This window comes from Phoenix dactylifera, chromosome 11, assembly GCF_009389715.1.
Source record: "Phoenix dactylifera cultivar Barhee BC4 chromosome 11, palm_55x_up_171113_PBpolish2nd_filt_p, whole genome shotgun sequence".
Classification (NCBI taxonomy): domain Eukaryota; kingdom Viridiplantae; phylum Streptophyta; class Magnoliopsida; order Arecales; family Arecaceae; genus Phoenix; species Phoenix dactylifera.
Window position 1 is genome coordinate 23,260,549 of NC_052402.1, and position 16,182 is coordinate 23,276,730.

The 16,182-nt window shown below is 38.1% G+C and overlaps 1 protein-coding gene across 1 annotated transcript; it reads left to right on the forward strand.

The window, feature by feature from the left end:
• Window positions 1–829: 829 nt before the first annotated feature.
• Window positions 830–3,689, forward strand: LOC103695729 (probable histone H2A variant 3). The gene is made up of 3 exons (XM_008777121.4): window positions 830–967; window positions 1,165–1,285; window positions 3,069–3,689. Exons 2-3 carry the CDS (start codon window positions 1,175–1,177, stop codon window positions 3,363–3,365), a joined length of 408 nt encoding a protein of 135 aa, XP_008775343.1. The 5' UTR covers window positions 830–967; window positions 1,165–1,174; the 3' UTR covers window positions 3,366–3,689.
• Window positions 3,690–16,182: the final 12,493 nt, after the last annotated feature.

Below are 16,182 nucleotides of genomic sequence, written 5' to 3' on the forward strand. Positions count from 1 at the left end.
ATAAAAAGTTGATCGAGAAAAAAAAAAAAGCGCCGACGTGGCAGGATGATAGCAGCAGGAGGACGGCGCACGCCTGGATTTACAGTGGTTGGTGCAGAGCTGCAGGCAGCCTGGGAGGGTATTTCCTATGCGAGGCAGATATCCGGGGCCGAGCGGGTGTATCTCGAGGGTGATTCATCGGTGGTGATTGATTTGATTCGGAGTGTGGATCGGTTTGGGGATGGCCATCCCCTCATCCGAGAGTCCCGTAGGATGGCTCAGATGATGGCTGACTTTCAGGCAGCACATGTGTTTAGGGAGGCGAACCGGGCAGCAGATTGGGTCGCCTCCTTTGTCGCTCGGCACTCAGGTAATTTCTTGTGGACGTCTGATGCAGATGTCCCTTCACAGTTGTACTATTTACTTTTCCGTGATTTGGAGGGCTGTACTCATGTTCGAACTATATGATATGAATAGCCGTTTTTACCAAAAAAAAAAAAAAAAAAAAAAAAAGCGCCGACGTGCTTTCTTGGGCGTTAGAACCAGCCCAGCCACCCAGTTTCATCATTCGGGGTTGTATGTTTCGCGCGAAAGAAGGATTTACCTTTCTCCGCGCGAATCCACCGTTGGATCGCGGAATTAGTCGCTTCCAAATCTGTGCATATTGCCAATTGAGGCATTCGGGGTGCTTTGCGATCTGTGCGTAGAGAGCTCCAACGGTCACATCGTATGAAAGAAAATCAATCATTACTTCGTGCGAAAGATGCAATCCGAACCCAACTTGGTTTGGTACATTACGAGGGAACCCAGTCGAATTTCGAAATTTCCAATCGCCTCCAAAAAGTAACCGCCTTTCCTTCCGAAATTTCATATCCTCTTTTTATTCCCAATTCCACCTTCCTTTTCTTTCTCCTTTGAAATCGCCCTCTTCCTCTCCTTCTCGATACCATTCGACGCTCTCGAGAAACGACAGGAAAGTAAAAAAAGGGTATTTTTCCTTCTCTCTTCTTTCTTCCTCATTCGAATCCTAGGTGTTTCTTCTCGATTCGATTAGGGTTACGAAGATTTGATTCCTAATCTCCTCTATTGGGGTTCTCCGCATCTTCTTTGGGCTAGATCCAGAGATTTAGGGTTTTAGGGCTTGTAATTGCGTTGAAATGGGCTGTTTTATTGCTTCGGTTTTAGGAAGGGAGAGATGGCGGGTAAAGGAGGAAAGGGTCTTCTGGCGGCGAAGACGACGGCGGCGGCAAACAAAGACAAGGACAAGAAGAAGCCCGTCTCCCGGTCCTCGCGAGCTGGTTTGCAGGTAAATCTCGTTTCCTTCTTGTTCTTCTTAGAGATGCTGTTACATTTGATTTCTTTGAGCTCTGTGGGCAGCGAGTTGGGTCAGATCTGACGCGTTTATGGATTCGGTTTTTATCTTCTAGCTCTCAAAGTCGTTCTTTGCTCCTTAGTATGCCTCTTTTTTTGTTGGATTGTTGTGTTTGACCAAGATGCGTCTTTGCCTTTTTAGGTCGAGGTGGGCATGCTTAATTATGTTATCACACAAATAGTGTTTCTTGTGCATTTATATATTTTATTTAATATGTTTTAATTATTACGTTTATGATCATTCAGGAGTAAATATTTAGATTCTTAGGCCTGGTAAGAATCAACATGCCTGCTGTAATACCCAAAATTGATGCACAGCTAATGGTTTATAATGTTAATGGCTTGAGTGAATGATCTTTTAGTCACAATGAAGTATGCTATTGGTTCTCCCTTTTGTTTCAAAGTTCCTGTGTTGAATTTGGTTGTGGGCATTGGATTTATCTGTTCTTTTTTCTGTTTTCTGTTGAGACACATCGCAGGCTTTCTGGAGCTATTAGGGTGCATAACCAATTTGTAGGCTAAAGAAATGCTGGGTTAGTTTTCTAATGTTATGGACCAAAGAAATATAGGTCTATCCTTGGCTTAATTAGGGTGCATAACCAAGTGATAGGCCAATGTGAGCCGCATGCTTGACACGGGCTGACATAGCAATGGCAAGTACTCCCTGGACAACCAATAGTGGGCAATCGGGCACTATGTCTATTTTGTTTGTTATTGGACCATCAACGTTTGCATGCTCTTCGTAGTTCTCGCTAGTTGTCACAGAGCATATTGTAGGCTAGCAAAATAAAAAGAAAAAAAAAATTGTCTGGCTTGTTGATACAGTAAGGCAGATCTCTGGGCCTAGCAAAGCATGGGCTAGGTCTGGTGTGTGCACAGGGATTGTTCTCTGGTGTAGCATGAACTTGGTTGACCCATAGTGTCAGATCTTGGCTGCAGCTTGAGGTTAAAATCTAGGTTGTGAAGGGTTACAGACCTGAGATGTATCCTTTCTATGTTTGATACTTTAATTCATAGAATCTTCAGTTGAATCAGTAATTATTTTCCAGAAATAATTGGAATATCTAGACAGAGGCATAATTTTTATATTTAGAAGTTGCATTTCAGTGCTTTTACAAATTTGCAAACAATAATTTAAAAAATTGTCTTTGTATGTGTCACCAAGAGAGCGAGAGTATTGTCAGAAGATTTACTCCAGTATTTCCATTGTTCTGCCTCTGTTGCAGAATTTCCTGCATAAATCTGCTAAATGGGCATTCAAGACAATACTCTGTTGAGTTTGCTATCTGTTCTTGCATTTCAGTGATTTTATAATTTGCAAATAATAATTTTAAACATTGTCAGAAGATTTGCTCCAGTATTTCAATTGATCTACTTTTGTTGCAGAATTTTCTGCATAAAATCTGATGAATGGGCATTCAAGGCGGTACTCTATTGAGTTTGCGCTCTAGTCTTGCCTTAGATGCAGGTTCATGTTATAATTTTTTCATAACCTGGACCCCATGTGGGTAGGGTTGGACTTTGTGGTGTAAAACTTGATTCTCTTTAGAGCTTTATGTAAGTGAGAAAAGAGAAACAGAAACTATTTTGAGTGTGTGGTCTTTGTTGTTGCTATTCGTGGCTCTAGCCTGTGTAGTTCCTGGTAGACTAGATCTACAGGCAGCTAAAATTGAACATATTTCTGTGTTTAACCTATGTTTTTGTTGTTATTTATGCAGTTCCCGGTTGGCCGGATCCACCGGCATTTGAAGTCAAGGATTGCAGCAAATGGTCGTGTGGGAGCCACTGCAGCTGTGTACTCAGCAGCAATATTGGAGTATCTGACAGCGGAGGTGTTGGAGCTTGCAGGGAATGCGAGCAAGGATCTTAAGGTGAAGCGGATCACCCCGCGCCACCTTCAACTTGCCATCCGAGGGGATGAGGAGCTTGATACTCTCATCAAGGGCACCATTGCAGGGGGTGGTGTCATTCCCCATATCCACAAGTCCCTTATCAACAAGTCTTCAAAGGAATGACCATGCTAAGTTCTTTATATGTAGAAATTTGTAACTGTTAGCAGCCATGCATGTCTTCTTACTTAGTCTGTGGTTTTTAATTATAATCATGTAGTTGTAGGTTTAAATTCAGAACAAGGTTAAACTTTTAAGTTGTGTCTCAGGCTTCAGGATTCTTCATGATCTGCTTTGGACTTTCTGTTGTTTGGACCAGTGTTTTGATTTTGGTGCATCTGTATATAATTTAACTCCAATTTCAAGTGTCTGTTATTGCTCAAAAAGTTACAGAACCATGTTGTTTCTTGTTAATCTGAGTAACCAGGCTTGTATCTTGTGGCTGGTTAATGTCTATGCTTTTTTTTTTCTTTTTTTTTTTTGTGTATGGTGGTGGTATGTTCATGGACGTGTGTTTGCATATGCAGTCTATTAGTGGCATCATTTGCAGAGTCCATTGATTACAATATCTTACAAGACAGAGGCTATCAATTTTGTGGTTTGTTGTTACTTGGCATCATTGGTGGAGCGCTGTCGGTCACTGGGTCATGAAAGATCAAGAGACTTGTCCGTTTCAGAGTGGTCGGTGTTGTTGGATGTCTTTTTTTTTTTTTTCAATATTCACTGACTTTGGCTTGCTTGGTTTGGGATTTGAATTTGGAATTTGTTCATTTTTTAAACTATTGGTTCATTTTTTAAACTGTTGTTGGATGTCCTTTTAAACTATTGGTTCTCCATGATGTAGATTAATTTACCCCCTTTAAGTTCTCAAATTTGTTTGGATTGATGTGTTATATTGATGCCAGGAACTGAAGGTTCATATTTTTGACATACTGGATAAAACAGTATAGAGGGAACACGGAGAAAAGAGATGAGATGTGTTAGAAATTTGTTTAGAAGCTTTGTTGCTCATTTTACTCATTCTTCCATATTAGACTGAATCATACAGTCAATTGGTGCATATTTGGGTCTTTCTATTTCTGATTAGTGATCTAGGAGAGGAGGGCAGTATGGTGTTGTGGAGTTGTCTTCAATGGTATTGAAATTGTGGCAACTTTGATCTGCAATTTATTTTCATCTTGTACAGGTAGCTTCTTTTGTTTCTTATTGACTGCTATGATGTTGAGAATGGAGTTGAATGAATTCACCTCTTGATTTAAGGATATTACATTGATGAGAAGTTCTGGCAGGTATGTTTGTCATGCCGCTCTATCAAATATGTAGCAAGAATCCAATATTTCTGATTGTAACTGCTCCTGATATGTGTGTAAAAGCTGATCTGCTCGATTACATATATCTTGAATTTGGTTGCCTGCTTATGGTAAAATATCAAGGTAACAGAAACTGTCAGGAAAGTATTCTTCCACAAAAATACTTATAAAATAATGGTACATTATTCATGGAACCAGCCAGATGCTTTCATGCTCAGGATACAGAGGTAATGAACTAGTAGTGTTGTTGAGGGTATCTTCTGTTCATGTGATGCATATGGACTTCTATACAACTAATATTTGTCTTTCTGTGCACTTCAGACACATTTGTAGATAGTGCATGATGCTGTATTTATTTGAAAAATAATTTCTATATTTATTAAGATTATATATATGTTTCACTATAAACATACTTTTTGCTACACATAGATTAACCATACCTATCATGAGGCATGCTTTTGTTTGGTAATCATCAGATTTTGTGCATGGATGTACCTACAATAGCTTGTGGCATCTGTTTGTTTTCTACACCTGATTGTAAGAACCTTATAAATATGAAATTGTTGTTTGATAATAAAAAGAACCGTGAACAGGCGGTCGTGGCTGCTCGTTGAAAATGATAAATCCAACCACTTCAGAGACATGGAATGGAATAGGAAAGTTCCTACATTGATCCTGACTAAATGATAAGTTCTAGCATCTCGACTTTTAGATTGCATGGTAGATGATAAGTTTTCGCATTAGAGATAAATTTCCTACACTTACCATGTCAAGATTTCTTATCTGCAGATAGTTTTACATACATGGAAAGATGATGTACGATCATCAATGTTGGATATGATCATTGGGCATAGCAAAAGCATCTGGGTGGGCATCATTCTGAACGGTTTGAAAAGGTTTATCAGCTGATAATAAAATTATTTGGGAGGTATCATCATTTGAACCGGTTTGAAAAGGCCACATCTACTAAAGGTAAAAATAGGAGTCTGAGACGGTAGGCCACGTTACTTTGCAAACAGGTGAAATTAGGATATGTAAATAAGTTACTTTAGATTTAATGAGTCTTTATGAAACAAGATGTATCTGTAATTTTTAGGTGCATGCATTTGTGGTGCGTGTATGTAGAAAGAGATTCCCTAAGTTTTTCATCAACTATGTCAATAACTTCTCGCATCAAAGTCATTATGACTTTTGGGAATAGCAGGCAACTTGTGAAGCCTCACAAGGATGTGATGACTTGAGAAAGACTAGATAGTCATTTTCATCTCTTGTGTGTAACATGTGTAAGGTTATGACTAGTCTAGTACTAACGTCAGCTCCAAAAACCAAAATATCAAGTTAGAAAAGCAAAGAACCTGAAGGAAATTTTTAAAATAATAATGGAATAGACAAAAGACTGATTAAAAGATGGTGACAGTTTGGGGCCAAAGTCAATAAGGGAAGCTTGGGAATTAATTTACCTATTTGCAGGCTAAAAGGATTATGACATGAAGAATTAGTAAACTTTTCTTTGAAGTTGAATCAATAGATCAGGATGAGTTTTTGTTGTTGCCATTACAATTGTTTGGCACTGGGCAACGAGGCAAAGTCCAGTTTATTTATTTATTTATTTTTGTACATTTCCAAAGAAAAAAGCTAGAGCTCGTCCACTAGATCCCCGCTCGGTTCATCGGTCTGATATGGAAGTTGATGATTGGTTGAGCTGGGTGAGGTCCGACCTATGCCACCTATTCGCCTGCGTAGTGCACCAATCCCCGGCTGCCATATCAGCCCAGTGAATTTTGGGGCGATCCGATGCAGTAATACTTATTTTGCAAACAAAAGGGATGCCACCATTTTTTTTTTGAACCTAGGACCTCATTAGGAGGGGCTCACCGGTAAGCTGATTTAAGTGCTCTCCGTGGTATTACTCAAATTGTCCATGATAAAGTTTGTTAGTGGCACAAGGCTTTATAGAAAGCTTTAGAATCGCAGATAATTAAAATACAATAGAAAGGGTCTCTTCTGTCCATGAGAGTATTGGTAATCGTTGTAATCCTGAAAGACTTAGATGCAATACCGCAAACTGAGAAAAAAAATACTGCAAACTGAGAAAAAATTGTTAGATCAGCTTCTGCTCCGCGACATTCGCAGATCTCTGGAAAAGTGTGGCTTTCGATTGCGGTTCAGTGCCGGAGCCTTTATGTAATCTTTTATTTTCTGATTTTGTTGGCTGCATCCACACTCGTCGTGTGTAAGCCGCCGTTGTACCAAAAAAAAAGAAGAAAGAAAGGAAAAATTGTTCATATGTTTTATCATAAATATAATCTGTTTAGACTATGAATGGTGAAAAATACTTGATTGTACTCCATGAATGTAGAGAGGTGAGATACTTATAAAGTTATACTAATTTCAGGAATATGGGCATCTGCCGCACAATCGCGTACTGTTCATGGATGTAACATTTTAGACTATAAATGGTGAAACACACATTTTTAGTATGTGAATATTGAGAGAGGAGATACTTGTAAAGAGACATTCTAATCCCGGAGATGGGTGCATTACTGCCTAGCCATGCATTATTCATGAATTAAGCATTTCTCTTCGAGGGATTTGCATCGTGTGGATGATCGTGTTGGTATATTTAAATCGCATACCTCTATTTGTAATTTACGATCGATGATATTAATGACATTGACTGAAATGTGATTGGAGCAAAATTTAGCTCAAGATGAGCGCACATGAACTAAACCCACCCTGCAATTATGCAGATATTGTTCTACCCGGGAATCAGTTTGGTTAGGTTTGTATAACATCCCATGAACTCTTCTACGAAATAGGATCATGTCATGTAACATTTTTTTTTTTTGGTGAAGAGAATGGAGAGAAAACTGCAACTATTTTATTAAAAAGGAAAAAGTAATAAACGTTATCAAGCCATGAGGCCAAACAAACATGTTAAAAGATAGAGCATGTTAAATAAACAACAAATTAAGCCAGATCTAGACCAGGGAGAAACTGCAGCATCTTTAGAGTTACACAACAGAGACCAATTTGTAAGTAGTTCCAACCTAGAAGGAATTAACTTCGTTGATAGCAATCGGCCCAATAAAATGGTAGATGGCAGGAGAACTAACTTCATTGATTTCGTTAGAGTGGTCTTCTTTATGTCCCAATTATGATATCAATTGGAGAATCTTACTTGTAAAGTCAACGAAGAAGATTCTTTGATCTGTGAGCTGAGAAAGTTCTAGTCTGGTGGTTTTCAAATCTTATTTTTACTAGAAATTTTGGGATATTGTCAAAGAAGATTTGATTATAAATTTAGCAAAATTCTGTAAGGGTAGCTTCGATTCAGGAGGACCACCAGTCTCAATTTAGATTGCTTTCGATACTACGGGAAGGACTTAATAGAATCTAGGAGTGAGATTCATCATATAAAGAATCTAAATTGTGCATCAAATTTTCGAAGGCTCTAACTTGTCTACATGATATCCAATTGAGTTTTTTTTAAAAAAAATTCAGATAATTTTTTAAGCTCTACAACATAACACCACCTACTAAAGATTTGGCACACCAAGTGATCAGGCCATATTTCATTGTTTGGGTCTCGAAGTAGCCCAGTCAAAGCGAAAATTTTCTTTTCAAAAAAGTCTTTAACTAGGTATATCTGCCAATCTGGAAGAACTAGGTGAAGTGACTATAGACCAAATCGATGTAGAATTTTAATTTTTCATAATTACTTCTATTGGTCATGTCTATTTTGAAATAGTTGTATCCTATAAAAGAAATTCGGCCCTATTGTGCAAGTGGGACCTCACTAGTATAAATAGAGGTTTGCAACTCTATTTTATACTTGTTAATGAGAGAAAATAGGACCTAGACCTTAATTTTACCAATGTTTTTATTTTCTTATTTTTTTAAAAGATTCAAATTGAGTAGATGAAAGTGCGAGCTGGTTTTTGTATGCATGTAATTTCTTTTTTAATTGCAGCCGAAAGATAGAATTAAACTATTTAATTCTAAGCATGCAAGAGATTATATCTTGAAATAAATAAGTCCAGGAACTTTAAACAACATTATGTAAAACAATTTGTGCATGATTAATTACATGATCTGAAAATTCTGCCCTAGTCAAGTTCTAAACCTAACTAAGAATGAAGAAGAGATCGGATCTCTTACCTTTCGAATGTGAAGACTCTATGGATCTGTGTCTCGCAGCCGCACACGTGTCCGGCCTTTATGGATCGTCCACGCGAAGCTTCGGATTGATTTGATTCCACGGAAGTGCTAGCTTGCGTAGAACCCTGCTGTGGCTGAAATATTTCTTTCTTTCTTGGATTGATCAACCTTTGATCAGACCAAGACAAGAGGTGAATGGAGGATGAAGAGGAGAAGAAGAGTTTTCAGATTTTTCACAAAAATCTCAGATTACAATGGACGCCCCAAAGGAATAACTATTAAACCCTAGGCGTGAGAATAAAAAAGGAATGAAGAGAGGCGTGTGGGCTGATTTCAATCTAATTAAAATCTCATCAAGATACCCCTATTAATTCAAGCCATATTCTGATTTCCTTTTATGCTTGGGCGTATGAGAGGATGAAGCAAAATGATGAGATCAAATCCCAAAAGATTGATCATATCCTTTGATCAAATCTCAATCTACCAAATTTTCTACATACCACCTCATTTGGTTAGTTCACAATTTAGTAAATTTTGCTCACAATAACTTTTGAATAATTCCTTCATATGGCGCCCCATCTCTGATGCTTGCAATGTGTCACCATGTGTCATCAGCATTTCAATTTTAAATCCTAACTAAATTAGGATCAAATCAATCTATGGCATCATGCAAGGAGAAAATGACATGTGTCATCCAATCCTTGATTCAAGGGATCCACTCTAATCTGATAATGTGATCACAACTTAAAGGAATATTCTCTAAGTTGATTTCTTGATCTAATCAGGGTATGAACCAATCATAAGCCCAAATTAACTTAGGTTGAACCTAATCTAATTAGGCCAAACCATGATTGAAGCCTAAATTGATTTGGTTGAGCCTATTCCAATTAGGTCAAACCCTGATGAAATTCAAATTGAATCTCATTCAATTTGGCTCATCCCAAGCTCAATCACTCAATCATATTGAGTCAATTAGCAATCTAATTGTCAATTAATCCTCCAATAATTTTTTAATTATTTTTCAGCAACCTTTACTATGATAATTTATTAATCAAATTGACCAAATTATCTCTGGATGATTCTTAATCGTCCATCAGCCTTTATGATCAACCTAGAAAACTTTTATGCGTGTGACCCCATAGGTTCGAACCTAAGCCGGTAGTATAGGAACGACTTTCTGCACTAATCGATGTGACCATCTAGCAATAGTACCCGACGTCTGGATAGGTCGAATATATGCGAAGCAAATATTCTGAAATCCTGGATCATGGTTACTGTATAATTCATCCCTTTGACTCCTAATGCTAGGATGATCTCAGAGTTCTGTCAACTCTCTAATCAGTACATCCACTATGTGATCAACTTTAGAAATTCTGTGACTCATCACAAGGATTATCCTACCCAAGGTTTTGCTAAATTGAACACAAAGCATTATCTCCTATTTTCAGAAGGGGTCAATTCCATCTTGACTCGCACCGATTTTGCAAGTATTTGACTGCACCCAGTAACTTTCCATCCCAGAATTAGAAATTCTGCTAGTCCGGTACCAAAGTACGGTGAGTTATTTGCTAATCACTGTGGTGATATCAAGTCTGAGGAATACTTATACTCATACCCACTCGGAACATCTATCGACAGCAGAGCATTTCGAAATTGGTCATGTTCAGTGAAATATACTCCTACACTTCACTCGTATGACATATCAGTATCTCCACACTTCTTGGTTAAGAGGACAACCGATGTATATGTCACACAACGATCTAATCTTGATAATGTTGTCGTCCTAGTAACAGCATATCATTTGGTCACGAACAGGTTTAAGGACTCGAAGATAAATCCTCCTTTAATATAAGGGAGTCCTAAGGACTTCATCACATAACAAGAGTTCATTTGAAGATGTATAAATAAATGATGAATAATGCCAAATAATATTTTATTAATTAATCAATTCATATACAAATTCAATCATCAACAGGCTGATGATTGACTTTTAGGTAGATTGAAGGACTTCCTTCTTCCGGATCGGATTAAGTCGATTTTAGAGCTTCGGTCCTTTACATCTATAGGAGCCTTAATTTTTGGTCCAAATGTGTGAACAATATAGAAAGATGATAGAAGGGCCATTGGTGCTTGAAATTCATCAAAAGAAAAAAAAATGAGTATAACTACTATGATAGATGAGATGAAGGGATATCTTATGCAATTGGAGGATAATATTGCCCAACTTCCCAAGTTCATATCTCGACTTGCAACCCCCTCAACACAAGGACCACCAGCTTCAATAATAAAGGTATCTCGTATGTCTAGCGATGAGGATCTACCATCAAGCAAAGAGGATGAACAATCTGCCAGCACTCAACAACCCCCTCTTCAACTTTTTAAAGTCGAAGCTCGAATCAAGATCCCTATTTATGATAGAACTGTTAGTGCAAAGAAGCTAGATATTTGGTTAGAATAGTTAGAGACTTATTTCATTATCTATGCATACATTAGTGCTCGGAAGGTAGATTTTGCCTGTCCCAAGCTTTCCTATCATGCCTTTTCTTGGTGAAATCCGCACATGAGAAATAATGACATTTGTATTCTGACATGGAGCAAATTTAAGAGTTTAATTAAGAAGTAATTCTACCCAAATAGTCATACGAAAGGTTGGCGGATTAAGTGGTAGTACTTACGGTAGAAGTATGATCAATATATCCAGGACTATACCACTAAGTTCCATAAGTAAACTATCTCACTTAGGATCTCCATCGATGATCATGTAGCCTTTATGAAGTATGTTGGAGGTCTCCTTGAGAGCATTTGGAAGGAACTGAAACTCTTTAAATTTGAAGATATCAGCAAACCTAACATAAAAGTCAAGAAAATTAAGGAGAAGAACTAGTCCAAGGAGGGAAAGATGTGTGACAACTCCAAGAAAGATGGTGAAAAACTAGGCCAAATGGGGAGCAAAGCATATAGCAAGCCAATATGACTCAAAAAAATTGTTGTAACAACCATTCATCTCAAGTTGCAACCAAAGAGAAAGAAATTGAAGGAGGTTCCAAGAAGAAAGGAACAGTAGTCTTTAACCTGACTGCGATTGAGGAACTGTTTAAACTTGAGCAAGCAAACTCAAAATTAAGTCTGATGGTGAGAAAACCTAAGGCAACAACTAATGTAGGCTTAGAGGTATTAGAGGAAAGCACATTGATATGAAAATTACCGAGCAATGTGCCTTTAAATTTGCAATGATAGAGAGGTACATTGCTTTTCTATAGGAAGTAGAGGAAATATCAACTCGTAAAGAAAAGGAGGGAGTTTATGATCAATATCTCTAGAACATATGGAAATATGAACCTTGTGACTGCTGCCTAAGTGAAGTGACTTATTAATGTCTACAATAAGTTTGTTTGATGATGAATTAAGAAACTGATACTACTTGTGACAGGTCAAACTCTCATTTCTCAGTTCCACCAATTGATCGACTAAGACCGAGATGGAGGGGGAGTTGTTGTCCCCTCCAATGAGATCCGGATGTGGAAGTAAGGCAAGTGGGTAGCCAAGATCAAAGAGCAAAGAAGACCAAAGCTAGGAATCAGTGCTACTAGCAGTGAATGATCTATGGATGGAGCAAGAAAGGCCACTATACGACAACTATATCATTGAGAGAAAGGTCATAGAAACCAAATGTAGGAGGATTGAGTCTTTTTTAACTAGCTAGAAGGGTTTGCTTCCTAGAATCATTAAGTGGTTCAATCATGAGATAGGAAGTGGGCATTCCCACATCTTTAATTTTGAATTAGCAAGATGTAAATCTCCTAAACAAGAGGAGTTCTATTTTAGAAGAATTATTAGACTCGATGTGAAATACTTTAGCAACTATAGGAAGGAATAGACATGATTTGGGAACAAGAATTGCCACATCAGGAAGTAAAATTGTATGCCAAACTTTTGGCGGTAACTTGCCCATATGATGTCTATTTAAGGTGATCTCTCTGTTTTTTTGAGATATTGGGTACCTTTTCAAGCTTTGCGACATGGTGCTGCACTCCAAGGGTGAGGTGCACCAAGTGATCAGATTCCATCTTTTGGGACAAGAAGTGTGTCGATCAAAGCAATTTTTGTTTTCAAGTAATACTTTAACCAATCATATCTCCTAATTTAGGAAGAATTAGATGAAGTGGTTGTAGATAAAGTCTATAGAAGATGATATTTACCTCTTTTAGAATTTTAGCTTTTTTATAATTATTTTCACTAGTCATGTATATTTCAAAAAAAAATTATGCTCTCTTAACTAGAAGACAAGTCTGACCTATATTGCATAAGGACGGATCTTTGTAGTATAAATAGAGATATTGTAACTTAGTTTTATATTCATTAATGAAGGAAAAGGGACCTAGAATTTACATTTGCCTATTTTTCTATTTTCTTAAATTCTTTTAAGAGATTCAAATTAAGTGGGTTAAAGAAATCTCTTGCTTCTCCCCTATCATATCAAGCTTAGACCTTCATTGTATTGACTTTGCTTTTATTGTGTTAGTGCTTGAAGGAGGAGCCTCAAAAGTAGCTGACTACAAGCTAAATGGTCACCAATGTCGTGGCTTACAAACTCAAAACTATAACTTTGATTTATACAAATCAATTTACTTTCATTCAAGGGAGATGCATCCCTGACTTTATTGAAACAGATGAATTATTGTTATGGTTTTCTAGAAGCAGAAAATGTTAGTGTGATATGCTTGTGGGCTGCTAGCTCAACTCTCTAAGGTTTTTGCCTTAAGTTTGCAGCCTGCCTGCAGCTGCATATAACAACTTATTCTTGTAAAAAAATAGTTGTACATATTACTATATTTGCGATATAGTTTGGATGGAAACTATTGTAAATACCTTTCTTATTTAGAGGTGTTGTAATTAGTAGGAGCAAATAATCAGGATGTAATTATGAGATTATAGTCTTTTTAATGAAAGGAACTTTGGAATGGAGGGCATTCAGCCAAATTGACATGGTATTAGAGCCTCTTCGTGCTCCTTTTGTTTTCTAAAAATTTTTGCCTTCTTTTGGTGGATAGCTCTATTTATCTAGGCCTCTGGGGTTTTGGTTTTCTCTTGATTGGCTGTTCAACAATCTTTTAGTTCTCTGGTTTGTTGTGACCAGTTTTTTGGTGCTCTTGGCATTTCGGGTGGCTGCTGATTTCTTTCGGGTGATATGTTTTTGATGCTTTTGACATTTCGGATGGCTGCTGGTTTTTTGGTTTCGGGTGATCACCATGGCTGCAAGCAACTCTGACTTTTTTAATATTCATTTCACTGGTAAGAACTATTCTACCTGAAAATTTTAGTTTCAATTACTTGTAACCGAGAAGGAATTGTGGGGCCATGTGGATGGTAGTGATCTAGCCCCTACCGACCTTACTAAGTTGGCTCAATGGAAGATGAAAGATGCTCAGGTGATGACCTGGATATCAGGGTATGTTGACCCGCTGATTGTTCTTAATTTGAGACCCTATAAAACTGCCAAATCCATATGGGAATACCTGAAAAAGGTATATAATTAGGACAACATAGCAAGGCATTTTAAGTTGGAGTATGAGATTACTGGTTACTCGCAGGGCAATCTCTCCATTCAAGACTACTTGCGGTTTTCAAAACTTATAGGTGGAGTTTTCAGACATCGTTTATGCCAAGGTACCAGCAGAATCTCTTTATGCTGTTCAGGTTGTGCATGAAGAAAGCAAGAGAGATCAATTCTTGATGAAATTGCGGTTTGAATTTGAGGCTACTCGCTCCAATCTGATGAACCGTGATCCTCCTCCATCTCTAGATGTTTGTTTTTGAGAATTGCTAAAGGAAGATCAACGTATTCTCACACAAGCCTCCTTGAAGCAAGAAAATGTTGTTGCTTATGATGTTCAAGGGAAGGGAATGAGTAGGGATATGCAAAACATGTAGTGATATAGCTACAAAGATTATGACCATATTGCTATCAATTATGCTAAGAAGTTTTGTACTTACTGTAAACAACAAGGGCATATCATCAAGGAGTGTCCAACTCTCCTCAAAACTACCAAGTTAATGCTTATCATGCTGCAGCGATTAGCACCCCTTTGGTTGGTCAAGCTAAGAAGAAACTAGCAATCAATTTCCTGCTCTAGCGATGTCTTCAAACACCCCTATGGTTGCTGGATCACCTACTCTTACCCTTGAAATGGTACGGCAGATGATTATCTCAGCATTTTCAGCCTTAGGGCTGCAAGGTAAGGGTACTCCACAATCTTAGCTTTAGTTTGTTGATTCCGCTGCATCAAATCATATGACAAGTTTCTCTAATATGCTTTGCAATGTTCGTAAGTATCATGGTTCATCACATATTCAAGTTGCAAATGGAGATACATTACCTATTACTACTGTTGGAGATATTGCATCATCTTTCACCAATGTTTTTGTATCACCTAGACTTTTTACTAATCTTATTTCGGTTGTCCAATTAGTGGATGATAACTGTGATGTCCATTTCTCTCGTGATGGTCGTTGTGTGCAGGATCTGGTGTCAGGAAAGACAATAGTGAAGGGGCCCAAAGTTGGAAGACAATAGCGAAGGGTGCTAAGATACACCCCGTGCGATGCGAGATTCGCAGCAGAATTCGCACGAAACATCGTTCATCGCATGAACGCGCCTCAGATCGTATAATTCAAAAAATTTTCTGGATCCAAATTCAGAAGATCTTTGAACTCATTAGGGAGGGAAGATTAAGATCTGAGGAGGGTTGATTAAGATTCGTAAAACTGAAACAAAAATTAGAAGTTATAGATTTGAATATCTCATCTTGAAAAATTCTACAGGTGTAGAACATTGCAGCCTGATGATCATTCTAGATTCATGGTTAAGCCGCATATGTGTCGGTCTCTACAAGTATCCACACGAGGATCTAATCATCTGAGATAAGGTCTTACCGGAGTGTTAGCTCCTTGCAAAGACCTCTCATGACTATCAAAAGAGTTGGAAGAAATTTTGCAACTTATCTCTTTGAAGAAGAATGCTTTCTTCTTTAACTTTGCTCGCAATTAAGGGAGAAAAGAAGGTAGATTTGCACGTGGATCTTTCTCGCCTTGCAATCGTGGAAGAAGAGGACGTATAACTCTCCTTGCTGCCGTGGAGAAGGAGGAAGAAGATGGGGCTAGGCGTGAGGAAGAACACCTTCTTCCTTGGCGTGATGGATCTCTTCCTTGCTTCTTCTTCTCCTTTCCAACGGTTGGAGGAAGATGAAGATTTTCTCCCTTGCTGCTGTGGGAAGAAGAGGGGAAGCCTCTTGCTGCCGTGGGAAGGAAAAAGAGAGGAGGAGAGGAGGCGTGGAGAGGGAGAGCAAATTCACCTATGCACATGCCCCAAGGGTCCTTTTTATAGACTTGGGTTTATGGTTTTCCTAATCTCATTAGGACTAAGAGATAAACTTCTCAAAATAACCCATCCTTGGATTGATGCCAAGTGTCCA